Below are 27,224 nucleotides of genomic sequence, written 5' to 3'. Positions count from 1 at the left end.
CAGCCAAGGCCCTGCAGGGAGATTTTTAAGTAATCTCTACCCCCAGCGTGGGGCTCAAACTCACAACCCTGACATCAAGAGCTCTGACTGAGCCAGCCAGACGCCCCCAGGCTAGGAGTTGAGGGGCCCACAACCCAGGGATGGCAGTGTCCTGTCCCCGGGCCCCGCCCAGGTCCAAAACTCCTTTGCTGAGGCAAGGATTCCCAGAGCAGAGGCTTCCCTAGCCTTGCCCAGGAGCACATCCCGGAACCCAACTGGGCCAAAACCTACTCCCACTCCCAGGTGCCCGGCCAGAACTCCTGCCTACTGAGTCCAGGGCCCCAGGTTTATCTTCATGGGACACAGTTCAAAAAACCACAGAGGAAAGGGGAGCCTGGGTGGCTCGGTTGGTTAAGTGTCCGACTCAATCTCAGCTCAGATCATGATCTCATGGTTTGTGGGTTCAAGCCCCATGTTGGGCTCCACGCTGGGCACAAAGCTTACTTAAAACAAGGCACAGGGGCAAACAGGATCGCGACACCTGTCCTCAGCCAGGACACGGCTCACCCGAGACCAGCCTTGCCGAGCCCTAGGACCCAAGGCCGTGTAGACACAGCACTCTGAAGGGGAAGTTCTGGGGGCACCCCAGGGTCCCTCCCCCTGGTGGCTGTGCTGGAAGGGTCGTGGGCACGGAGCCAAGTGCCTCAGGTCTGCTGTCTCAACACTGCCCTGTAAACCACGGCAGCCGGTCCTGCTGTGTAATGTGGTTTCCCAACTGGCTCCAAATAAAAACGGCCTTTTGCACCGACACTCGGTTTGGAAGCAGCCTTCGTTATCGTGAGACAGACCGTGGGAGTCTTTGTCCCGCTGGTGGGTCTGGCTGAAGGCGCACAGGTGGGCGTGGCTAGATGTACACGGATGTCAGATGCACACACGTGCACGGGGATGCTGGTGCCCTAAACCTGGTCTCCGGAGTGTCCCTGGGGACGGCCGGCAGTCCGCACAGGCAAGCCGGGGTGTAGACCCAGCACCCATGTTCTCCCCAGAGCTGCTGCAGCATGCAGAACCCACCTTGGGGCCAGGTGGCTGGGCCACCCACCGATGGGAGCGTTCGCAGGTCAGGGTGGGGGCAAGCGCAAAGGCCTCCATCACGAGGTCAGTGACCAGAGGTGAGAGGCACCGCCCTCCACCCGGCAAGTCCCGCAGGATCCCTGAGCACGGAAGGGGAAGAGCACTGCCCCTCCCCACGGGGTCCCTGGGGCATGGGGTGGGTGGGGGAGGGGAGTCAGCGGGGAGGCCCCCTGTGGAAGCCCCGCCCCCCAGCATCCTCCTGCAACCTCAGGGCAGCCTCCTGAGACACCCTGTCCCGACAAGCGGACCTCAGGGACCCCTGGGTGCAGGCAGCTCCTCTCCAGGAGGCCTGCTCCAACCTCTCTGCACCAAGCTGGCTCCGAGCAGCTGGCCTTCCCTTCCCGCGGGGCATGGGCGCTTCTCAACACAGGGCTGTAGAAGGGGGCTATGCTCAGCTCGAGGCCGTGGGGGCCTGGTTTGGGTTCCTGCCTGGGGCCGGGGCCCTCTTCTTGGCCTCCTGACCAGCCGCCCCCACCCACGCCAGGTTAGTACAAGACCAGGAGCCCCTCCACGCGTGGAGCTTGTGGTTTGATTTTGGGGAGAGCCGACGGTCTTGCATCTGAGGCGGTGTGCTCAGGGTGGGTCCCGTGTGGGCCGGCACGTGGGTGAGTGACCCCAAGCGGTCTGCAGTCACCAGTGAGGTAGGTCAGGGTTAGCCCGCTGGGGGAGGAGCGGGGCTCCAGGGCCCCCGCGTCCCAGCTTCCACCTGACGGGCAAATGTCTGCCAGCGGCCAATGCCTGGCGTCTCACCCGGAAAGAGAAGCCCACTGAGGCTTCTCATTTAGGTCAACTTTTTTTAGGAAAGGGACATAGTCTAAAGCAAGTATCTGGACAACTGGCCTTACCAAGTTTAGCCACAGGCTACGGGAATCAGGGATCCCGGCCTGGCCCTGCAGGGCACAGGATACCCTGTGGGGGACTGAGTCCCTGAGGCTGGCATCTTGGCCCCCTCACTGGTCCCCAGGAACAAGCAGGACCTGCCTCTTGTGGGGGGCGGGGTGAAGGCAGAGTGGCCTGGTGGGCACATGAGACCCCCCTCCCCGCCACGGGGACAGCAAGCCAGCCCGCAGTGCCCCAGCAGGCAGCGGGATGGGGACGAGAACCAGTACTCAGGGCCACCGCCAGACAAGCCCTCGGGGTGTGGGTCACAGGGATATCCCACCTAGGGTCCCCGCCAGTCCCTGGCTCCACAATGCGAACACTGGAATGTGGACCGTGCCGGAACCCGGGTCCTGGGCAAGCTGCGAAGAGACATCCCTTCTGAGACATCGAGGCCCCAGGACGTGGAGCACGCTGCACGGGCTGCCTCCGGTGCCAGAGGAGCCTGGCCTCCCGCTAGGCCGGGCTGGGTCAGGCTTTGGCCTCGGGGTGCTGGTTCTGTTCCCGAGAGGCCAACCCTGCCGTCCACACGCTGTCCTCCAGGGCCGGCGGGGGGGCTTCCGGCTTCGGGCCACTGAGGCCTCTGTCCTGCAGGCTTAGCACCTGCTCGGCCTTCTCCTCCTGGGGCGGGGACAGGGCCGGGGGCGGGTGGCGGCCTTCCCGGAGGTGCCGCAGGATCACCAGCATGGCCACCGAGAGGTAGACAATGAACAGCACTAGGAAGAACATGAAGTAGACGAGGAACTAGAACAGAGAGGGGTAGGGGTGAGGTCAGCCCAGGCAGGTGAGGGGCAGGGGCGGGAAGGGGCCTGTGGATTCCTCCCCGGCTCTCCCTCCTCCCGCGGAGGCCACAGGAACACTGCAGGAGTGGGGCTGGGTGCCCGAGGGTCGGGGGACAGGCCAGGAGCAGGTCTCCACAGTGGGCAGGGCCCGCCCTCTGCCCTGCTCCAGGGCAAGCCCTGGGGGGCCCCCCACCGCTTTCCCACAAGCCCTGGCAGTTTCCCTGCATCGCGTGGCCCTTGTGATCTACCCCAAGATGCTCCGCTCGATTTATGAGAACAAACATGAGCTTCATTCTGCGGGCCAAGTTCCCACGGCTGCCGAGGGCACAAGGACAAGCATGTGCGGGAACTTCCCACACGGCGGAGCCCAGACGCAAGCCCCAAGCCAGTCTCTGCCCCGGGGATCGGTGCAGCTGCGCGGGGCGCCCAGAACGTGGGAATGTCCCTCCTGAGTCTCCTGACCGCCGGGACGGGCAGTCCAGGCGGTTCCGGGCGTCTGCGGGCCAGACCAGGCGTGGGTCCTGCCCGAGACCTTGGCGCTCCGCTCCCCGCAGGCCCCTCTCCATGCCTTTCTGGGAAAAGCTCATCTTCACAAGCAAAACCGGGAAATGAACCATGACGGACGCTGCTTCCAGGCAGATGGAGCGGATGTGTTTTCCCCACTCCTCCCCCAGGTACGGCTGACGCTCTGGACGTTACACACAGAGCACACAGACGAAGGCAGTTCACCAGCTAGGAGCCCTGGAGGCTGAGGACAAGCACCAATGTGTCCCCTGGGCTTTTCTAATTTTGTGATGTAATTTTAGAAACGAAACCAGGGCCGCCTGGGTGGCTCAGTCGGTTGAGCGTCCGACTTCAGCTCAGGTCATGATCTCACAGCTCGTGAGTTCGAGCCCCGCGTCGAGCTCTGTGCTGACAGCTCGGAGCCTGGAGCCTGCTTCGGATTCTGTGCCTCCCTCTCTCTCTGCCCCAACCCACTCACATTCTCTCTCTGTCTCTCTCAGAAATAAACAAACATTAAAAAAAATTAAAAAAAAAAAAAAAGAAAGAAACCAGCAACCCAGAAATGCCAGCTAATGAAGGGGGAAAAAAACAAAAAAAACAATAAAAGCTGTTCTTTCCAGCAAAAGGACTGGGACTAGAGAGGGACAGCCCATCAGGACAGGAAACAGACAGAGGGAACAGCCCTACAATGGCTGAACCCCACCCTCATTACCCAGACTACAATGGGGCCCCCGTCAGATGGTGGTGAAGGCCCAGTGGGGAGCTGGAAAGTTCACCCCGGCAGAAACCACACAGAAAGCCTGGACTTTCACTCTCCCCAGGCGGTAACAACCCCCAAACCCCAGCCCTGTGGGTTGAGGACTTGTACCACTGCCCAGCAGCAGGGAGAACACCCCATCCCCGGTGGTGTCACCGGAGGCCATGTGGGAGCGGTCACAAGGCACCCCCCACCTTGTAACCACTGGAGGCTGGAAGCCAGGTGGGGAGAACTGGAACCCCCGTCCTTGCCAGGCACGCAGGAGGAGCGAGGAGCCCCCCCAGCTCCCTCTTGGTCAGGAGGTCTGAGCACAGAGCCTGAACTTCCACCCGCCTGGCTGTAACAAGGCACATGTCCCCAACTTCCTCTGCTAGAGCAGTGTCAGGAAAAAGCAGTTAAAGTGGAGGGTTTCAGTAAGATGCAGATCTCTTAACATAATCTCCGAAATGTCCGGGTTTTAATAAAAAAATCACTTAGAACCACAAAGACCTCTAACTGAATGAATACAATCTACAGATGCCGTCACAGGGACGACAGAGATGTTAAAATTATCTGAGAGAGACTTTACCACAGCATGATGAAGCTGTTTCACCGTGCATTAACACTCTTGGAATAGGTCAAAAACATTAAGAAAAGAAAGAGACAAAGAACAGCTAGAATTGGAAACACAATAACCAAACCAAAAACTCAATGGTTTCAACAACAGAACAGAACAGACAGGACAGAGAAAACAATCAACGAACTGGAAGATGGGGCGATGGAAATCATCAGATCTAAACAGAGAGAAAACAAGACTAAAAAAAAAAAAAAAAAAAAGAAATCCTAAGCAGAGCTTCATTCCCTTATATGACAAAAGATGTGATGTTGTGTCATGCGAATCCCACAAAAAGAAAGAGGATAGGGCTGGAAAACTACTTGAGGAAATAGTGGCTCCAAATTTGGTGAGAAATAAACCTACAGATTCAAGATGCTCAGGGAACCACACACACAGGACAAACCCAAAGAAAATCAGACCAACACACACCATATTTAAACTTCTGAAAAAGCTAAAGGCAAAGGAAAAAGAAAAGCCTTGCAAGTAGCCAGAAAAAAGTGACACCTTAAGGGAAAAGCAGTGGCTTTTTCATCAGAAGCCAGTTAAGACCACAAGGATGTGACACATTTTTCTTCAAAGTTAAAAGAAAAAACTATCAGCCTAGAAGCCTATATCCAGTATCATCTCCTTTGGGAATGAAAAGGAAATCAAGAGATTCTCAGAAAAAGGAAAAACTAACAGAAGAAGTTGTCACCAGATGACCTACCCTAAAAGAAGGGCTTAAAGGAGAATTCTCTGAACAGAAGGGAAATCATTAAGAAGAAACCCTGGATCAGCGGGGAAAACAAAAGAACACAGCGAGCCAAATCATGGGTAAACAGAAGGCTTTCTTTCTCTTCTAGAAATTTCTAAATGTTTGATAGTTAAAGCAAAATTTGGAACCCTAACTTATATGGCTGTAATGATACGTAGAGAAAATACTTGAGACAACTATACTATTAACAGTGGAAGGTAGGGGCGATGGGTGGCTCAGTCGGTTGAGTGTCCGACTTCGGCTCAGGTCATGATCTCCCAGTTCGTGAGTTTGAGCCCCATGTCGGGTTCTGTGCTGACAGCTCGGAGCCTGGAGCTTGCTTTGGATTCTGTGTCTCCCTCTCTCTCTGCCCCTCCCTGGCTCATGCTCTCTCTCTCTCTCTGTCAAAAATATACATTCAAAAAAAATTTTTTTAAATGAATAAATAAATAAAAACAGTGGAAGGTAGAATGACATGGTAGGAGATAAGATTTCTATACTTCGCTCAAATAGGTTATTTAACACAGTCACCATCAAAAAAGCTATAGCAAGAGATACACTCAAAAACACAACAAATAAAATGAAACTCTAAAGAATGTGCAATCCATAGGAAGGCACAGAAAATACAAAGGCGAAGAAAAGGAAAACAGAAAATGATATGGCAGATGTAAACTCTAACACGTCAATAATTTCACTAAACATAAATGGTCTACATTCACCACTTAAGACAGACGTTTGCAGAATAGATTATAAAACATGACTCAATCATATGTAGTGTACAAGGAACTCATTTCAAATATAACAATACAGTCAGGTAAAAAGTAAAAGGATGTAAAAATGTGTATCACACAAACGTTAATTAAAGGAAAACAGAGGGGCACCTGGTGGCTCAGTCAGTTAAGCGTAGGAGTTCAGCTCAGCTCATGATCTCATGGTTTGTGAGTTCGAGCCCCGCGTTGGGCTCTCTGCTGACAGCTGGGAGACCGGAACCTGCTTCGGATTCTGTGTCTCCATCTCTCTCTGCCCCTCCCTGCTCGCTTGTGCACTCTCTCTCTCTCTCTCTTGAAAATAAACATTTAAAAAAAATTTTTTTTAAGAAAACAGGAGTGCCTATGTTGATATTAGGTGAAGTAGACGTCAGAGAAAAGAAAATGACCGGAGGCAGAGAAGGACATTTCATAATGATCAAAAGCTCAATCCATCAAAACACACTGCAATCCCCACAATCCCCAAGGTGTGTGCAACAAACAAAAGACCTAGAAACACGTGAAGACAAACACGATGGAACTGAAAGCAGAAACGATCAAAGCCTCAATTAAGGATGGGGATGCCAACACTCCTCTCTCAACAACGGGATGAGACAAAATCCACAGGGAGACAGATTAAATCAATACCACCATCAATCAGATCTAACTGGAATTTATGAAACACTCCACCCAACAAAAGGAGAATTCACATTCTTCTCAAGGGTCCACATAACATATAATAAGATAAACCACATCCTGGGCCAGAAAACAAACCTCAACAAATTTAAAAGGACTGAAATCAGATAGACTGTATTCACTGATCACAAAATAGAATCAAAATGGAAAATCAACAACAAAGATAGCAGGAAACTCTCGAAACACTTGGAAACCAAACAAGACCATCTGCAATAATTATAGGTCAAAGAGAGATAAAAAGATACACTGAGATGAACAAAAATGAAAATGCAGCTTCCCGATCTGTGGGACGCGGCCGAAGCGGCAGGAGAGGGGACTGCACGCACAGCACTAAATGCAAATGTTAGAGAAGAAGCCTCAAGGGGCACCCGGGTGGCCCAGAAGGTTGAGCGTCTGACTCTTAATTTAGGCTCAGGTCATGATCCCAGGGTCTTGGGGCCGAGCCCCGTGTTGGGCACGCTTCGTGCGGAGCCCATTTAAGATCCCCTCTCTCCCTCTGCCCCTCGCCCCTGCTCGCGTGCTCTCTAAAATAAAAATAAAATAAAAAAGAAGCCTCGAGTCATTGATCTAAATTCCCATTTCAAGAACCTAGAAAAAGATGAATATGAATCTAAAGCAAGTAAAAAGAAGGAAACAATAAGGAGGAAGTCTGAGCCAGTCGCAGTAAGGCAAGAAAAGGAAAGAAAAAGCATGTCAAAAACAAACCACCTCCTGGAACTAACGAATGGCCACAGCAAGGCTATAAAACACCAACACCCGAGTATCGGGTGTATCCCTACGTGTTCTCAACGAGCACACGGTGCTGCTGGACCGAAGCCATGTGTGCAGGCCCCCACCTCCAATGGGACTGTGTTTGGAGACAGGGCCTTCAAAGAGGCAATTAAGGGGGCGCCTGGGTGGCGCAGTCGGTTAAGCGTCCGACTTCAGCCAGGTCACGATCTCGCGGTCCGTGAGTTTGAGCCCCGCATCAGGCTCTGGGCTGATGGCTCGGAGCCTGGAGCCTGTTTCCGATTCTGTGTCTCCCTCTCTCTCTCTGCCCCTCCCCCGTTCATGCTCTGTCTCTCTCTGTCCCAAAAATAAATAAAAAACGTTGAAAAAAAAAAAATTTTAAAAAACAAAGAGGCAATTAAGGTCAGAGGGGTCATAACAGTGGGCCCTGATCCAATGTGACCCCTGTTCCTGGAAGCAGAGAGGGACACCAGACGTGCACACACACGGAGAAAAGTTCACATGAGGACACAGAAGACGACGTCTACGTGCCAGCAAGCCCTCGGGAGCACCCAGCTCCGTGCACACCCTGACCTTAGACTCTGAGCTTCCAGGATTGTGAGTTGCCCAGCGTCTGGTGCTTCCATATGGCAGCCCCGGCAGACGAGTGTGGACACGAATATTAAAATACACTACCACTCACAATTGCTCAAAACACAATGAAATACTTAGGCATAAACCTAAGAAAGCACGTATAATACTCGTTTGCCAGAAACTGCAAGATGCGGGAGGAAATCAAGCACTCTCCACACAAATGCAGACACACACCACGTTCACAGACTGGAAACAGAGCGAAGATGCCAATTCTCCCAGAACGGACACGGGCTTCCTGTGAGTCGCAGCAAAATTCCAGCAAGAATTTTTGTAGGTAGACAAGTTGACTCTAAAATTTACACAGAAAGGCTGGGGAGCCTGGGTGGCTCGGTCGGTTAAGCGTCAGACTCTCGGTTTCGGCTCGGATCATCTCACAGTTTGTGGCTTCAAGCCCCATGTCGGGGTCCGTGATGACAGTGTGGAGCCTGCTTGGGATTCTCTCTCCCTCTCTCTGCCCCTCCAATGCTTGCTCTCTCTCTCTCAAAATAAACTTTAAAGAAGTTTTAAAAAATAAATAAAACTTACAGAGAAAGGCAAGGAAACTAGAAGGTGGAAACAATCCTGAAAACACGCTTCAAAGCTGGGGCAATCAGTCTGCCCAATTTCAGAGCTCACCGTGGAGCTGGCGAGCAGGACGCGGTGGCGGACAGGCAGGTGTCCAGCTCCGTGGGTGGCCCGAGAGCCCAGAAACAGACCCGCACAAACACACGCAACGCGATTCTGACAACAGTGAGGCAGCAGTTGGACAGAGAAGAGACGGTCTCTTCGACAAGCGGGGCCGGGCAACGGGCCGTCCGGACAGAGGCGGCCTTTGACCTCACACAAAACTTACGTCCGCGTGGGTCAGACTTAAAGGTAAACCCATGAAACTTTAAGAAAGAGATTGGGGAAGACTCTCGAGAGCCCGGGTCACGCAAAAAGTTCTTCCATGTGACGCCAAGCCCAGACCCATAAAGGGAGAAACAGGTAAACCAGAGCTGATCAAATCTGGAAGTTTTGCTCTGCAAAAACCCCGTCAGGATGGACAGATGGGCCAGAGCCGCACAGAACGCGCGGACCTCCTACCGCCGACCCCACAAGGCATACGGGTGCGGGGCTGCACAGAACTCCGGACGCCCCCCAACTTACTAACAACCTCCCGTGGCCCGGCAACTCCACCAGTAACACGACTAACGCACACTTTGGATGCCGGCCGCTCCCAGCACAGTCCACCACACAGAGCACATCCACAGGGGGGCGCTCGGCAGACAGGAGCAAGCGCTTCACATGTTCTTCTCCTAACCAGGTTTTCAAACCCCGCAGGCCAGGTTTCCAAACAAGAGGGTCTGTCCCCGCCCAGCGCCTCTTTCCAGTCAACTCTGGGGTCACCAAAGTAGTGCCAACTCAGCTCAGAGGCTGGGACTTCTCCGGGGAGCCCAAGCCCACTGAGGTCCAGGCTCCAGGCAGACGGGAGGCTGCATGCCCCCAGGCTCAGGGTATGTGTCCGGCCACGGGTGGGGCGGGGTGGTCCCCAGGAGCCTGGCTGCCTCCCTCCTGCGGACCTGCCCTCTGGCTAATTCCAGCTTGCCCGAGACCAGCCAGAGTCACACGTGGCAGTGTCCCCCAACCTCACGGGGGACAGAACTCTCAAGCCCTGCTCAGAAGCCCCGAGGACCCGCCCAGAGTTGGATGGAGGGAGGGACCAGACAGGGGCCCGCGCGCACCCAGGTCAACCCCAGGTCCACTCTCCCGTCTTGCGGACAAAAAACAGCTCAAGTGAGGGTCAGGGCCCAGGCCGGACAGGTTTTGACATCAAAGGCAGAGACCTCAAACGGGCGGTGAGCTGTGACCACACAGGGAGGGGCTCACAGCCATACCTCTGTCCTTCCTGGGACATCAGCCGGCGTGGGGGACGCCGGGGGCTGCTCAGGGGGGCCTGCATCTGGGCGGCCTCGGGGGCCCCAGCAGCCTAAGCAGGGCCGGCTGTGCGCTGCCCAGACCAGGGGGCCTGCCCGGCCCCAGCCTGGGCCCCCGGGACGGGGCAGCCCAACCACAGCTGACCTTTCCCTCCCTGCTCCTGCTCTGCCCCAGCCCACCCTGCCCACGCCGCCCCTGCAGCGGACCCGCGGACCCAGACCCTTTGGAGGAGGAGATGCCGCTGGCCGGACACCCCTCCAGAGGCTTCCGTCCCCGGGACGCGAGGCGGAAGGGACTCACCTGCGAGCGCACCGGGAGGCCCAGACACCGCTTGTCGGCAACGATGAGGATGACGATGGTCTTGAGGACGGTGGCGAAGAATGTGTTGACTCCGAACACCAGGGCACAGAGCTCTTTAGAAAGAGAGGACGCGATCTGAAAGCTGAATGGGAAAGCAGCCGAGCTCAGACGCAGCTGCGGCACGGGGCGCGCCCACCGCACAAAGGGAACCGGCACGACCGGCCCGGGACCCAGGCGGCGCTCCGGGCCTTGCACAAGCTGTGTGCGTGCAACCCCGAGGACAACACACACCCCAGGAAGACGTCCAGAACATCTCCTGGTAATTCTGGGACAGAGTAAACAGAGCCCCGAGAGCCTCGTGAGAACAGGCAGAAATCACGAGGGTGCTGGAATCACTGTTCTTTCACGACTCGAGAAATTAGGGACAGAACAGTAAAACAAACAAGAAAAAGCAAGAGGAATGAACGTGCACACGGCTCCCGGTCCTCTGCAGAAAACTGAACATCTGAAGGTGCTTCCGCGAAAATCCCCGAGGTGCCTCTAAAAACAACTGGATAAAAAAACACTCCGAAGTTCTGAAGAATGAAGGAAAATACGCAAGAAGCCTTTCAAGAGGATGACAGAAGCGGAGGGGCCGCTGTGCTGGGTGGGGAACAAGGAAGGGCCCCCGCCCGCATGAGCAGCAGCGCGACTGACGCAGAGTGAGGAAACCCAAGCTGGGCCGGGTCCCTGGCCACCTGCCCCGCGTGTCTCCTGTGTTCCACAGCCCCGGTGGGAGCAATTGAGACGTGACAAGGGGCACACGGCGAGAAGCTCCCATCACATCCGGTTGCCTGAGGGACAGTACAGAACCCAGCAGGAGAGGCCAGATGCAAACTGTCCCTACGAAAGGCAAGGGGCCCGCAGGGCCACCGTGCGCTCGCCCGGGATCTACCGTCTTCCGGGACATGTGCCCCGGCCTGGCCAGTCCCTCCTGGGACCCATCTGCGGCCATCAGAATCTGGAGGAATAAACGCAGATGAGGGGCTATCGACCTCAGGACTCAAAGTCGCAGGGAAACCTCGCACGTGGCATCCCAGTCACCCGGGGACCAGCCGTACAGCATCACCGAGAGGACCGACTGCATCTGCACCTGTGACACCGAAGCACACAGCTAAGTGTGCGGGGCAGGGCTGCAGCGGGACGAGCGTGGTCCCAGGTCAGCCCAGACACCCCGACGGCCGCAGCAGGCCTGGCGGTGGAGCCAGAAGGGCCGTTCTCCACGCCAGCCCACGTCGTATCCCACCCTTTCTGCGTTCCTACAATCAGCACAAACGTCCGAGGAGGACATGTATCGAGTGCACAGCAGTCACAGCAGATGACCCGGAGCCCTTTCCGGTGCTGACCGTGGCGCTCCTGGCCAACGAGATGCCCTGGGGACATTTGCAGGCTGAGAGAGGGCGAGGAGGGACAGGAGGCAGGGAGGACCAGCAGGCCACACAGGGGGTCGTCAGGGGAGGTGGTCCCGGCCACGGGGAGTAGGCTGGGCGTCTTCCGAGGAAACCGTCCCCGGGGCGTCTGGCAGAGCTCGGCCCTCCCCAACAGAAGAGGAGGGACCCCTGGGCAGGTGTGGACCGAGTGTGGAGAGCAAAGCTGGGGACTGGCACTTCCGTGAGGCGACACCAAGGAGCTGGGAGCCTGAGGATGCCACGTGAGCTCAAGATCGAGTGCGGACAGATGATCTGATCAGGGGTGACCAGGAGGGGTGAGGCCCGGAGGGGAACCAGGGCCGGGCAGGGGAGCTGGTAACAGACCCAAGCCGACCCGCTGGGCGCAGGAAGCTCAGGGAGGGAGGGAGGGAGAGAGGGAGGCTCCTACACGTGTGGGGCGTGGGCACATGTGGTGTGAACATGTGTGGCAACAGCATACAGCTTCGTGAAAGGGTCAGTTCAAAGGAATACACAGAGGATCTTAGGAGCAAGCAAGACGTGGGCTGGAGAAAGTTCTAGAAGGCACAAGTGGGCTGAGGGCAGCACCTGGTTACTCCTTGGCTGTGTGTCACCGTGCCCTGCCGCGGAAAGGGACAAGAAGGGCCTCGCGCCAGTCAGGGCCGCAGCAGCGCCTGGGGCCTCAAAAACAGGCCAGGGAGCTGGGAGGAAGGACATGACAAGGGCTGGTAACTGTGGACACCAAGTAGCCACCACGGGAGAAGCAGAGGGGATGCCACACGTGGTAGGCTCCGTGCCGAGCTCGGGGTCACAAAAGCGGGGACAAGCCGTGCCACGGACAAGAGACAGCTGGGCCCCTAGCGGGGGGGCACGCTAGGTTCACTGTTCCTCCCAGTAAGAGAGCACACCGCCCCGCTAGCTCCACGCTGCCTGCACGTGCCCCCTCTGCTCCCCACAGAACATTCTGGAAGGGAGGCCTCTTAACACATGCAGACAGCCTGTCTATTCCCAGCGAGCAGGAGGAAGGCGTGTGGCCCTCCGGCCACCCGCCACCGGCCAGGCTGTGGCTCTGGCTCTTAAGTGGCCACCCAGACCACGGCCTCACACGGCCCGCCCCGCTCCAGTCGACTCACGTGGCGATGGGCACCAGGAACTGGTAGGCGCCACGGAAGAGCACGAAGGCCACGTAGCACAGCCAGATGCTGCTCGTGCTGTACATGAAGAAGACCAACGCAGCCTGCACTGCCGTCACGCCCGCGATGACCAGCTTCGCCCACAGCGCCCAGCGGATCTTCACGAAGCCCGCGGAGAAGGAGGTGATGGCACCTGGGGAGACAGGGCGCGTCACGGCCGTCCTGGGGAGGCGGGCGGGGCGGGCGAGGCCGGCGGGGCCGTGGGCGTACCGAGCAGGGTGGACGCGGCGTCCGCCCCCCCGTTGTAGACGGAGGAGGCGTCCGTGGTGGGGTTGACCACGTTCCACAGGATGTGCACGTAGTAGACGATCAGGTAGTAGGCGGCCGAGTTGAAGACCCACCAGAGGGACCAGAGGCGCAGCTGCGGCAGCCGCAGGTGGTCCCCCAGCTCCCGGAGCATGCGCACCAGGGTCCAGTCCCGCCAGGCCCCCAGCGGCGCCCGGCCCGGCTTGGCGTCTGCGGGCTGGGAGGGGGCCGGGTTCATGCGGTCCAGCTCGGAGGGCGAGGCCCCGTGGCGCGCGGGGGCGGCGCGGTTGAAGAAGAGGCTGCGCTTGGGGCGCTTCAGGAAGAGGGCGAGGACCAGGCTGAAGGTGAGGAAGCCCAGGGAGATGTAGTTGACCGTGGAGAAGGGGACCCGGCCCACGGTGACCAGCAGCTGGCCCAGCACGGAGCTGGTGAAGACGCCCAGCAGCACGGCCGTGCGCGAGTAGCCGGCCATGCGCTGGTAGCGGGCCGGGCACACGAGCGAGAAGACGTAGGAGGAGTAGGCGATGCGGGCGGCCATGGTGAGGCTGTAGAAGAGCTCCATGAACTGCATGTGCAGCACGGAATCGCCCAGCAGCAGCAGCAGCCACACGGAGATGTAGCTCAGGCCCTGCAGCAGCAGCACCGGCTTGTAGCGCAGGTAGTCGGTGAGCAGGAAGACGGGCACCAGCACCGCCAGGTAGGAGTAGGACAGCACCGGCGTGATCTCGTTGGTGACCTGTGGGACGGCAGGCTCGTGACACCGCGGCCCCTCGAGCGCCCCGGCCGCCCCCCGCCCCCGGGCCGTCGGCATTTTCCCCGCCTTACTACATCCGACAAAAACACACGGCCGTCGGGACTGCGCACGGCGGCCCGGCACCGACCACGTCCGCCCCACGGCACGCCGGCCCCGCGGGCACGCCGCTCCTGGCACGGGACGCCGGGGACCGCCTCACTAACGAGCAGTCATGACGCGGTCACGCGCTAACCCAGCTTTGTTTGTTCCTCGTGATACAGAAACACGATGTGGCTTCTCCTTGGTCACAGTTGTGACCAAGTTACACTCCGGTCTCAGAAGGAAAGGCCGCAGACGACGAGTGCGCACAACAGGTTTCACAGACCAGAAGGAAGGGAAGAAACCACAAGGAAAAGGAAACCGGGCCAGAGGCAACAGCAGGGCCCGGCCAGGCCCCCCTCACGCCTGTCTGCTGGGGGAGGGCACCAGCCACCACCCTCACTCGGTCCCGGGGCACAGGGACACTGGGTGGGAAGTCCCTGCACCCAATGCCACTGGACCCCACCACGGGGCTCTGGCCGTGGCTCGGATCCACCGGGGCAGGCACAGGTGGGCCCCCAGAGGCTGCGGCCTCCCTGGGGACGCACCGGACTCAGGGCACCAAACCCGACTCGGACCACAGAGCAATCCCGGAGACAGCCCAGGGGACCCTCGGCCCTGAAAACCAGCAGGCTCTGAGGCCCCGGAGTCGAACCTGGGTCAGCACGGGGGGCCGTGCCCACCACCTACCAGGCTCTGGGACGCCACGTGGACCCAGCACTTCAGAGGGTTCAGTCGGGGAGTTCTGCGGCCCCGGCGCCTGCCCGCCCAGGGGATGCTACATGATGGGCCCGGCTGGCCACAGACGGTCCCGGGCCAAGTGTGGAGACCTGTTTCTGCCCTCGTGCACAGGACAAGCCTCAGGGCCCAAGGAAGGCTGTCGGGAGACCCAGCTCTGAGACACAGGGGCCCGTGACAGAACTTCCCTGGCTGGTGGCCTCTTAAACCCACATGGCCATGGGAAGCTGAGGATGACCCCCAGGCCGTGGCCCCCGAGACACCGTGCACAAAAGCCCCAGGACATTCTGGGACACTCGGTGCAGGTGGGCCCCAGGGGAAAGAAGAACCTGCACTTGGTCACCAAGAGCCACAGGGTCCCAGCTGCAGGGGGGTCTGGACCGTGTTTACAGTCTCCAGGAACGTCAAACGGCCCTCACTTATGATGTCTCCTAATGACCCCAGCCCCACCCCGCAGCCCCACTCTGCTTCCCCTCAGGCCTGGCAAACAGCTGACCCATGTCACACGGGGAAGTTCCTGGAGGAGAGGGCACCCACGAGGTCCCCAGGGCAGACGGCAACGGTCACGTGGCCCGGCCCTGGCACGAGGTCAGCCTCGTCCCGGCCCTAGCCTAGCATCACCTGGACGCATTCCCATCCCGCTCGTGTCTGGTCCAGGCTGACGGGGAAAGCGCGGAAACCGTGCCCAGACCTAGATCCAGGTGGCTTCCAGGCTGCTGCTTCTCAGATCGGGCAGGCTCGGCCGGGCCCCACAGCAGCCGTGGGAAGGCAGGGAAGATGGGGCACCAGGAGGGAGACCAGCGGGTTCTGAGGAGTGGGACGGAGGGGGCGGGGCAGAGCCACGGAGTGGGACGAAGGGGGCAGGGCAGAACCACGGCCTACCCAAACTCCGGGAGGAAACACCGGAGCTGATGCCAGGCAGAGCCTGTACGCACACGGAGAACCGCCTGAGGCGAGGGCAGGAATGACACAGGGACCTTCACTGAGGAGGGCACCAGGTGGTGTCAGCCCCGTGAGGATGACGGTCAGTGGTCCCGGGTGGGGGCTTTCCGTGGGGGCTGCGGCAGCAGGACTCAGCCAGGCAGCCTGGATGCAAAGGAATGACAGGCCTGCGGGTGCAGAGCAGGACCCGTCCCCTCCCCATGGCACTTCCTAAGTCTGCGGTGGAGGGGGGGCCGTGTCAGGTGACCTCACAGCATGAACCGTGGACAATCTGGCCAGACTAAAGCTTACAAAGCGGGGGAGACCAGCCCAGACTAGGAGAAACACGTGACCCCAAAGGGCAACCAGAAGGCAGACAGCCCCGGAGGAGGACACGGAGGCTGGCCTGCGAGCACAGAGACAGCCAGGTGACAGCCAGGCCCCGCGGACTGCACGGAGAGCAGAGAAACACAATCCAGCAGCACACCGGCTGTTCACTGCGATCAGATGGGCAGAAACTCAACAGCACCAATCAGATGCTGGCGAGGGAAACGGAAGCCATGTGTGCGTGGCCAGGCCCCGCACACCTGCCGGGGGCTGGGGTAAGGACAGCCTGGAGGCCACCTAAGCACCACGTGAACGCTCTGCGGTTCCACCCCCAGGGTGCATGAATGTCACATCAGCCCGAGCCTGTGGGGACCAGCGTCCCCAGCCGGCCCAGCAGCGAGAAGCCGCAGCGGCTGTGCGGACACAAGCCAGCCAGCTCACAGCTGCGCCACCCGTGGGCCCCGCCGAGCAGCCGTGAGCACGGCCCGCCCGCCTCTGCTGCCCGTCTGATGGCGTCCACGGGGCTGGTGGTCTGGCTGAACGTCTGGAACCCCCCACAGCGGACACTTGAACCACAGTCTGAACTGCGTGGCTCCCCTTGTCTCCAGCTTGTTTTCAGTAAATATAGTACAAGTGCCACGTTGTTTTCTCTTCCCTACGATGTTCTTAAAAACACTTTTTCCTCTAGCTTCCATTGCTATAAGGATAAAATATGAAACACACACGACACACGGAATACGTGTTAACTGTTCACGCTGTCGGCAAGGCTCCTGGCCAACGGTGGGCTATCAGTAGCTAAGTTTTTGGGAAGTCAGGTTATACGCAGATTTTCAACTGCATGGGGGTTGGGCACCCCTAAGCCCCAAGTTCAAGGATCATCTGTATTCGATCAGTTCACGTGCAACTGGAGAGCAGGCAGATGAGCTTTATAACTTTGCTGCAGACATTTTTCTTGTTTTTCTTGTGATCTGAATGGAGTTTTACATACGCGCTTATTCTGATGAGGGCCGGCCGCCCCTCCAGACAGCAGTGCTCCTGAGAGCGACAGCCACCTGGCCCACCAGTGAGCGCGGGAGGAGGGCCAGAGGGCCTGTGTGGGGGTTGGGGGGGCACAGGGCCCCCCCCTCAGAAGTGATTGGCTCTGGGATCAGGTGCAGTCACATGCAGGGTTAGACCTCCTGTGAGCCGGTCAGGCAGGTATTTCCATCTTTCCTAAGGCAGCTACTTTGAGGGCCAGGCCTCATTTGGGCGGCAACGCCACTTGACTTAAACAAGTCTCAGGTGTGCAAGGGGACGGTGACAAGCTCTCAGGGAGCAAGGAAGGCAGCAGCTCAGCATGACCCACAGTTCAGACACAGTGACAGGGGACACAGGGGCTGGCGCACACGCTGGAGGGGACGGGTGGCCAGAGGCCGAAGGGCAGGGGTGAGTGAGCAGGGAGCCTGGGCCAGGAACAGGTCGGGCAGGAGAGCCAGGTGGTGAGCAGAGCTGGCACAGAAGCCCTGACCGAGAGATTCACTGACCAACAGCCCTTGGGTTCTTCAGTCTTGTGGAGAAGGAAAGGCTGGAGGTGTGTAATCTGTTGCTGCCCCAGGGTGTAAGCTTATTAGTCAAGTTTCAAGGAGACCCTCTGTCCTGGCTGCCTCATCAAAGGGAAATTCCTCAGTCCTCAAAGGCTGCAAGCGAGCCGTCTCAGCAGGTGAGCCCGCGGGGGTGGGGTCCTCCCCCTCCGGCTGGGGCAGCCAGCCATCCCTCTCGGCTGCCATCCCTCTCTCTCGAACTGGCCTGGTCAGTGACAGTCTGGCCGTTGGTGTGGAGGCGGCCCTCGGGGGGGCCGGGATTGGGACCCCTGACCCCCACAGCCACCTGCCCTCGCAGGCTCAGCCACCCCGGGCCCGGGGCGCCCCCACATGCCGCGCCCACGCACCTGCTCCTGCGTGAAGTTCTTATCGGTGCTCAGGAGGTAGGGGGTGATGAAGCTCTCCCCGGGCCGCATCTGTGCCATGAAGCCATAGAAACACAGGTAGAACACCAGGCACCTCCAGGATTTGAGCTCAGGGTCCCGTCCAAGCTCCGGGGGCTCCTGCTTCTCCGCCACCTGGCCGGAGGGCGCCATGCTTGCTGTCCAGGCCGCCCACAGCCCTGCAGGAGAGGAGGCTGTTCCTGAAACAGATGAGGCAAGAATCGGGGCAGCTCAACCGGCAGCCGGTGGACACCACCCTGCCTGCCCCCAGAAACAACACCGAAGAGCGTCCCCTTCTTTCACGGAGTTAGGACTCAACGTCCACACGGGGAGAAGAGCCCAGAGGCCCCAAACCTGAGAATCCCCTGGAGCCCGCAGCAACCCAGATGCCGGGCGCACCCACTGGGCTGTCAGCACCTCCGGGGGCTACCAGGACGACCTCATCCCATACCTCACCCACCACGGGACTGGCTCTTTAAACATCAACTAAAGCCAAATACAACTTAAAATCCAGTCTTCAAGCACACCAGACTCATTTCAAGTGCTCACGGCGGTGGCAATGGCTATGGACTATGGGGTGGGCACGAATCCCTCCCCGGGAGAGGTCTCGGGGACAGCCTGCTCCGGCGGCTGGTGTCACGGCACCCAGACACGTCCCTGTGCGGAGACCCAGCTGCCCCAAGATGGCAGGAAGAGACCTTGCCGGGCCGCCTGGCACACACCTGGCCACAGTCAGCAAGCTGCAGCCTGGGGGCGCCGTCCCGTCGCCGGTGGGGGGACTCCGTGCACAACACCGGAGGATGTGGCAGACGAGCCTGGGGGTGACACTGACTGTGGGCAAGGAGGGCAAAGGGAGAAGCAGGAGCCTCTGGAGGAGAGGGTGACAAGGTGACAGGAAGGGACCACATGGGACAGAGGCCTTCAGCCTAATGACCCTGGAGCCTTGAGAGGCGGCAGGAGGAGCGTGGGCTGCCAGGTGTCCCCCAAGGGCAGCCGCACCCGGGGGCACTTTGGGTTTGTTCGGCCCAGGTGTGAACAGCAGCTTCCCAAACCGGCTAAGCCTACTCCAGCAGAGAGCAGCGGGGGGTCAGACCCACTCCAGTTTCCCGTTTCGGTTTGCGGCTGTTTCCCTTTGTTACTATGTTTCTATAAGTCAAGTGACTCTGGCTCTCCACTTAAGGCACTGATATACCCTTCTTTTTAAATAAGCAGGAAGCCCGGCAGGCAGGCATCGTGGGAGGGCGGGGAGGACACGCGTGCTAAGGAGCCCCGTGGCTCAGGCCAGGTAGGGATGCCCTGGGTGCAGAGGGTGGCGGGGCTGACAGACGGCGGGAGAACTCTGCTCCTGCGAGGCCTGGCCTTTCAAGGAGAGTGCGTAGAGGGTGTGGATCCGGGCAGGGACCCCCTCCAGTTCCCAGCGGGCGCAACAAGTTCCCAAGATGTGAAACCAGCCTTGTGGGGGGTGGTCCAGGGACCCCGAGGAAAAGCCACCAGACTCCCAGCACATGCAGCCCAGAGACCATCCAAGCAGGAAGTGCTCCCACACTCCTCCCAGGATGAGCCGCAGAAGAGCCAGGTGACTGCAGAGACCCCACCCCCAGGAAGCACAGAGCCTCAGCAAAGTGAACTGTGGCCTCGTGAGCAGGCCTGTCCCCGCCTTCCACGCACCCACGCTTATTTCTGTGACACAGGGAAAACCAGGGGGACAGCAGTGAACCCCTCCGAAGCCAGGCTGGAGGGTCTGTGGGGGCTACCTGCGATGGCAGGGGCGAGGGGCAGCTGCAAGAATTTGAGAGTTTCAAAGGCGGGGAGGGTGGTGGTCCCAGGAGTTACAAGGTCCTGGGCCGGCCCCTCAACGTTCCCAAGGGGCCAAATGAAACGGTCAGCCAGGCGGCAGAGCTGCAACTCCCCCCACCCCCGGAAAACCGCCGCAGGGCGCACAGGCCAAATGGCTTCAACAGACAGACTGGTATTCCCTCCTCCAAACCCACCAGGAGCTCGTACACATGGCGGGCCCAGGGCCACAGGGAGAACCACCCAACCTCGGGTGCACCCCCAGGGACCCCATCGCTGCCCCAGGACCCCCTCAAGTTCACTCCCCCACTCCCAGGTACACTCCCTGGACGCCAGGGCAACCCCACACTCACCTAGCCAGGCTCCCCAGCTCAGGGTGAACAGCCAAGAATCCACCTGAACCCAGGGACCCCAGGGGCAGGTCCCCACCCTCCCAGGGGCTCAGAGGCCTTGAGGACTTGGCCATCCTGTTCAAACAGGTATCATCTCCAGAAGCAATGAGAACTTACCATTACCTGGTACCCCCTGAGTCCTGGGGCAATGGTGCAAGTTTCAGACACGAGCACCCAACACACTAATGCTTTTTGTTCTATATCCTGGACTCCAAAGGCTTCGGAAACCCAGGAGTGGTTCTTCCCTCTCTACAGTGAGAACTGCCAGGAGCTCCCCGTGCAGCTGTCTGAAGGTCTGGGTCACGGCCCAGGACTCTGCACCTTACACGTCCCGCGGGCAGGCCCGAGCAGGTGAAAGAACACAGCGCCCCAGGACACTCTGCCTCCGGTCCCTGGCTGGACGTGCAGGGCTACATCTCAACGTCAGGACTCCCAGGGAGTGTGGCCACCCCACCCCAACCATCGCTCAGGTGGGCCCCTGGGAGCCCTCCAGGGTCACAACACAAAGGTGGGCCAACCTCAATGCCCAGAAGGATGGGTACGAAAGGAGCCAGCCCAGGTGATGGCCAGGGAGCCCCTACCACCGATGGAGCTCACGGAGAACGGGGGGAGTGTCTACAGAGACAGTGCATCAGAGAGCCCCTTCCCTGCCTGCCCATTCTCCAGTTCCATCCCTGAGATCCAGGGACACTGCCCTGTGCGGGGCTCAACCTGCTGGGTGGCCAAGGGCCCCAGCCCTTCTCCCAAGTTCCATAACAGCTGGGGTGAAGGAGAGGCCTCCCCCAGCCGGAAGAAGCCCTGGCTTCTGGGACCGCCTCTGTTCTCTGACCACATGATGCTAAGTTCCCCCCCACCCCACGCCCCCACAGCTCACTCCAAGTCCTCAGCTCAGTGTCCTGCACACAAGTCTCACCTCTGGGGACCACGCTCTGTGTTCGCTCTACACTTGCGGCCCACGAGCTGGCCTGAGTCACCCCTGCACGGGAAGTCCACCCGAAGCGTCCGTGAACATTTGCTCAAGACCGGTTCCCAGCAGGGGTCTCCGCAGAAGTGCGGCAGGGCCTCCCACCCACCTCGGGCACACCGGAAAGGGGAACTCGGCTCCTCAGCCCGGGCACCAGGGGCAGTGGAGACGCCCGCCTGCGACGGAGAGTACGTTTACTGTCCCGCTGCTGGCCCAGCCTCACCCTGCCCCGTGCCAGGAGGCAGAAACAGCAGTGAAGGCGCTGAGGAGCATGGAAGGCTCCAGACTCTCAAGAGCGTTCCTTCAAAACTGGGCACCTGCATTTCTGCTCCAGATATTGCTCCCGACTGTTGTTTAAGAGCCCCGCGCCTCCTCCAGCTCGGGGCGGGGGTGGGGGGGCCCGGTCCTGGACCTCCCCGTCCCTAGCCGCTCCCGGACCCCCGACGTGAGAGGTCCCACCGCAGGGGCACCCGGGGCTGAACTCAAGGAGGCAAGCGAGCCTACAAGCCGGGGCACGTGTGGCAAAGCTGACCCTCTGGTCACCCCTCACAGCTGAAGTGCCACCACCTGACCTCCCAGAACAAAGGACAGTAGGCCGCGGCACGACCCACCATGTGAAGCGGTCGCCGGTGATGCTTATCTGCACGGAGACACCCTGGGGTCATCAGGCTTGGGTCCACTTTGGAATGCGCCTCTCCCACACTTTGAACAACTTCTCAACAGGCTGGGCATGTACAGGCCGGACAATTCAGAATCCAGGGAACTCTGAATTGAGCCAGGCAGGACAGGCTCAAGGGGAGGAGCTTGGTCCCCTCCCTGGAGCACGGCCTGCCACACAGAAACAGGAGCCAAACCTCCCGAGTCTAATTTGAAATCCATTTTTAACACTGGCCACTGGGGAAAAGGTGTTGACCACTACAGGACCAGTGCGTGTTGACAAGCCCTGTCACGCGGCCTCTCCAGGAGGAAAGGCAGCCCGTGCCCGGGACTGAGCATCAGAGAAAAAGGCCAACTCAGAAGCCAGGGGTCTCAGCCAGCGAGGCTGGGGCCCTGCCCACGTTCAGGTGGACTTCGTCTGCTTCGGGTGAGTTCACTCAACTCACCTGGGCTGGGTGTAGACACCAGCCCTGACGAGCGGCCAGCTGCCACGGCCAGGACTCAAAGTCCTCTCTTGAAAACACGCAGGCCCTTCCCAGGCTCAGGCTCCAGGAAGGTGAGGAGGGGTGCCACCACGCGGGCACAGGTGCAGCACAGCCCAGAAGGCAGATGAGGCACTGAGCTCAGGGCAAGTGGGCAGCAGGACGGGCCTGGACCGCAAGTGCCCTGACCCCAGCCCAATGCCATGCAACTTCAGGCCCCTTCAGGGCAACTGAAGGAAACACCGACCAACCAGGAGAGTCGTGGGAGGGGACCGAGGACCCCAGCAAGTGCCCCCAAGAGAAGGTTCTAACAGCCCCCACAGGGACACCCCCCACCCCGACCACCCGTCTTGGGGGGGAGATTCTGTACCTCCAGGACCCAGTCAGTCTAGAGACACAAAACCAAAAAAAAGCAAAATCCACCTGCCTTGTTTTGTGCTTTAAACTGGCTACTGTTCCCCCAGGTTAACGAGGGAGGTTCATTACATTCTTAGTGAAAAAGAAAGACCCCCACAAATTGCTTGACACAGTTCCCTGTTCCAAAGAGTAAAATTACAGCTTCTGGCCATCACTACTGTAGACACCGAACCCACATGTTGAAAACTGGCTGATCATCACTGCCCAGCACAAGTGACTAAAATATCCACAGTTGCTGACATCCACTAAAGCCCCCTCGGTAAGAAAGGAATGAGTAGCACCAACTCGAAAGGATTCAAAGACAGAGCAATGCAGTATGGTGGGAGACAGCAGGGGGAGACACCATCTGGGGTCCTTCAGGCCTGGGCACTGGGCTCCCACACCTGCAGAGTAAGGCAGTTCCCCCAGGCCAGAAAGTCCCGGTTCTGCTCATTCAGTCTGGACCGCAGGAGGGCCCTCCGGTCTCCCTTATGGAGAGGGTCTCAGCAGGGGACCCTGTTCCAAAACCTGTACCCTACCGCACTCTGCGCAGCATGGGAACCAGCTTCCTCTAGATGCTCTGGACTTCTGAGCTGTCTCAGATCCTAACCTGTGCTCAGACCAGCGGGGCTGGGGCTGGGCGCCCTGAACATGCCGCGTGTGTCTGGGCCACAACCCTGGACTCTCCAGAACAAGCGTTTCACTCGCGGAAAGTAAACAGGACCCTGGAGGATAGCTTCCTCCTGCAGAGATGTACCGGCAGGTCCACTCAGGAAAGGACCGCAAGCACAAGGCTCCGGTTCCCAGACAATCTCCAGCACTCTCTGCTGCAACCGCTCCTCCAAAAAGGATGGCCATCAGCACCTCTGAGCTCTGGGGCAGGAGACGAACAATGGGCCCGGTAGGGACTGGGAAGCGCGCCAAGCGCCCTCCCGGTCGCGTGGGTGGACCGGGGATCCCCCGCTGCCCCGCCGGCGGAGCACGTGCGCACGGGTGGTGCTGCCGGGGCACCGTGCCCGGCCGCCAGCGCCGAGTCCACGCGGTTCTGTCCATCCTGGGTAAGAGTCCCAGAGTGACGGGGAAGGGTCGGGGCGGCACTCAGACCCCAACTGGCCGGACAGGTGCTGAAGTGACCGGAGGTGAGCGAGCCGCACCACAGAGGATCGGAGCGCGCGCGCACCGTGAGCACCGGCGGGAAATGCGGCGGGCGGGCGATGCCCGAGTCCCTTCCTTCACGGGACCCACGGCCACCGCGGGGAGGAACGGGTCACCGTGCGCCCAGGTCGCGCCCTGCACGCGCCGGGCGTGCCCACGCCCGTGCACTCACCCCGCAGCCCCCGGCCCGTGCACTCACCCCGCAGCCCCCGGCCCTCATTCACCCCCGCGGTCCCCGGTGCGCGCCTCCCCAGGTACCCGGGCGGGCGGGCGGGCGGCGTCCGCTCCTAAAGGCGCGCTGCAGCGCTGGGCGGGGGCGAGGACCCACCCGAAGTGGGCGCACGCGCCGCCCCGGCGCACACAATGACCCGCGGCCGCGGGCGCTGCCGGGAAAGGCGGCGGGACCACGCCCCCGGCCACGCCACGCCCGCGCTCCGACCCGCGCAGCCGCGGCAGCGCTTGCCACGGTGCCCCGCGCTAGTTCCCAGGCTCGCGGTCCGCCCGCCCCGCCACTGCCCCCGGTCACGAGGCCGCCTCTTGGCGCGGGCCTGGGAGTCTCCGTGAGGGGCCTGGCCCATCCACGGGGCGTCCGCACCCCGCCCCCCGCCCCGGCCCCAGCCTCCACTCGACCGCCCCTCGAGGGCCCGCCGGCATGCAGCCCCCTCTGCACCGTCGCCCCACCCCTGCCCCGCCACAGCCCGCGCTGGGTCGTCCTCCTGCCCGCCCCCCCCCCCACTCCGCCCGCAGCCTCCACTGGACTGTCCCTCGCGCGCCCACCCGCCCCCCGATGTAGCCCCCACCGGACTGCCCAACACCTCCCCCACCCCGCAGTCCTCACCAGACAGCACCCGGGCCGTAGCCCCCACTGGACCGCTCTTCCCCCCCCCCCCCCGCCCCCCGCAAGGCCCCCACTGAACAGTCCCCCCAACCAGCTCCGCAGCCACTTCTGGATCATCCCCCTTGCCCCGCCCACAGCCTCACTAGACTGTCACCCCGCCCCGCCGCCAAGCAGATCCCATTAGACTAGCAGATCCTCCCCTCGCCGCAGCCCCTTCTGAGCCGTCCTGGCCCCCCACCCACTCTGAGCCTCTACTGGATTGCCCCCCCCAGCCCCCACCCGACTACACCTCCCCCAGCCCCCGCCTTCTCATTGCACCCCAGCTGGAGCCCCTACTGGGCCTTCCCCCCTCCCTCTGAACCGTTCCCCTGCCCCCCGTGAAACCCCCATGAAGCCCCCACTGAACCACTCCTCCCAGAACCTCCATTGGACCACCCCTCACGGGCCCCCACTGGGCCGCCGCTCCCAGAGTCCACTGGGACCTGCGCACACCTACCGCGGCCCTGGCTGCAGCCAGCCCAAGTCCTGGAGGGAGGCCCTCCAGCCCCCCTACCAACTGTGACTGCCTCTTGGAAGAGTGCCGGCCCCTTGACCCCTGCTGGGGCCTGCCCCCACCCCCCCCTGCCTTACCCAGCTAGAAGTTCATGTGCTTTTCTTTTTGGCTCATTTTAAACGTTCCTTTTCTGGCTAAGCCGCAAGCTCAAGCCAGGGACATCGGTCACTGTGCCAGGCAGGACAGAACTATTGGTGTTTTGATTATCTTCCCCCTACCCCCGCGCAGCACCAGCCAGTAGGATTCACCATGACCCACATTTGGTTTGGAGGCTGGCTGCAGCACCAACAAGACACAGACACCTGCTCTCGGGGTCACAGCAAGCAGCCTCTACCCGAATGCACCCAGTGCCCGAGCCCCACTGGTACTTCCCTGGGATTCCCCAGTCGGCGGTCAAGACTGACCAAGAACCAGCCAGGCTGCAGGGTGGTGAGGGGGGGGGGGCAGGAAACCCAGAGAGGATGGGAGGGGCGATCTGGCCTCCTGGCCCCCAGTTACCCATCTCAGGCTCCCAGGAAGAAGAGCTACGGGGAGAAGTGGTTGCAGGTCCCACAGCCCACAGGAAGCAGGCAGAAAGGAGGTTTAGCAATATGTCACCACAGGTTAACCCTAAAAATAAAACAGCTCGTTCTATCAGCACAAATGAGTTGGTCTAGGAACGGCACAGAACTGCCCTTTAGGACAATGCAGGCGGTGGTAAAACCATAGGCGAGTCCAACAAAAGACAGGGTTGTTGTGGGGAAGAAGGAGGAAGCTGGGGGCGTTGTTTTGAACGAAGGTCCCTTGGGGAGAAGCAAGGGCTCAGGGCGATGAGGGTTTCTTATTGGCCAAGTTGCAGGGGCCTGTAACCGGGGATTCTCTCCTGTGGAGGACTCTCCTGTTGGGCCTGACGGACAATTCCTGTACTTGAGGTTGACCCCCAGGGCTCCTTCCGGCCGCCAGCCTCCACTCAAGTGAGGTTTACCTTTCACTTTCATGGGGAAGTGGAGGGTGGGAGACTGACTGCCAGTCCTTCTCCCAGGGAGCGAAAGCCCAACCCCCCTGCCCAGAACGCAGGATGGGCTGTTGTGGTCACTTTTCCCTGGCCCCACCAGGGCAGGACCCAGGTTTCATGCACCCAGAGAGACACAAAGCAGATGGGGTGAGGCACAAAGACAAAGGAATGACCAGGAGGTCTGTCTGGATAGAGCAGGAGGGCATCATGCCCAGGGACCTGGCAGCCACCCTGTGGGATCCACTTCCAGGGAGAGAACAGCAGATCCCAGATGTTGGGGCAATCACTCCTCTCACTCTGAGTAGGTGGCATGGTGGCCACTCGTCCAAAGGGGAAAAAGCAAGCCCGCCTGGACCAGCCCATCGCCAGGCAATCCTCAGATGCACGGACAGGAAGGAATGCCTTCTGCTGCTGGCTACTGAGCTGGGGGTGTTTGTTACAAAGCATTGTAACAAAGTGACAACTGCTGGCCAGTTACTCTACCAGCAAAATGAGTCTATTTGAGAATAACCGAAAAATTAAAATTCAGGATGTGCAAGATATGACAAAACCACAGGCAGGTCCAGAGAACACAGGAAAGTTGCTTCACAGACAAAAAGGAGGAAGGTGGGGGTGGCTGCTTTGAAGGAAAATCCTTCAAGGAAAGCAAGAGCCAGAGTGGTGGTGGTTTCTGATTGGCTGGGCTGTGACAGTCTCTCATTGGCTGATTTGTTGCCAGGGGTGGAGAAGATCTTCCCCTGCTGGGGTAGAAAAGTTGGGCTTTGTAAGGAGTCCTGGGTCAGAGCTCAGGCTTCAAGCCTCGGGACTCCGTTCTGAAGGAGGTTTCCCTTTATTAATTTTCACATACGTAAAGTTTCCCGGGATGCAGCAAAGTAAAATACTCTTCACTGCATATTCTAACTTTTTAACTTCTGGGTAGCTATTTCTCTATATATTCTATAGATATAGATATAGATATAGATATAGATATAGATATAGATATAGATATAGAT

General features: G+C 59.6%; 1 protein-coding gene across 11 annotated transcripts; it reads right to left on the bottom strand.

The window, feature by feature from the left end:
• Window positions 1–8: 8 nt before the first annotated feature.
• SLC19A1 (solute carrier family 19 member 1) lies at window positions 9–25,447 on the bottom strand. 11 transcript variants are annotated; one of them, XM_053902959.1, is made up of 7 exons: window positions 24,047–24,250; window positions 17,972–18,207; window positions 13,191–13,962; window positions 12,921–13,113; window positions 10,361–10,502; window positions 3,386–3,519; window positions 2,588–2,733 (listed from the first exon to the last, which is right to left on the bottom strand). In XM_053902959.1, the coding sequence occupies exons 2-7, from the start codon at window positions 18,158–18,160 to the stop codon at window positions 2,706–2,708; spliced, it is 1,458 nt and encodes a 485-aa protein (XP_053758934.1). In that variant the 5' UTR covers window positions 18,161–18,207; window positions 24,047–24,250; the 3' UTR covers window positions 2,588–2,705. The 11 variants fall into 11 exon arrangements, with proteins under 11 accessions (XP_053758931.1, XP_053758927.1, XP_053758929.1 ...); XM_053902956.1 differs by lacking the exons at window positions 3,386–3,519; window positions 24,047–24,250 and adding an exon at window positions 25,316–25,447 and having other exon boundaries at window positions 9–2,733; window positions 10,361–10,473; XM_053902952.1 differs by lacking the exon at window positions 3,386–3,519 and having other exon boundaries at window positions 9–2,733; window positions 10,361–10,473; window positions 24,047–24,251.
• Window positions 25,448–27,224: the final 1,777 nt, after the last annotated feature.

The sequence above is a fragment of the Panthera pardus genome, unplaced genomic scaffold, assembly GCF_024362965.1.
Source record: "Panthera pardus isolate Hobbes unplaced genomic scaffold, ASM2436296v1 HiC_scaffold_16, whole genome shotgun sequence".
In the NCBI taxonomy this organism is placed as follows: Eukaryota; Metazoa; Chordata; class Mammalia; order Carnivora; family Felidae; genus Panthera; species Panthera pardus.
This window is presented reverse-complemented; position numbering and strand designations above follow the sequence as displayed.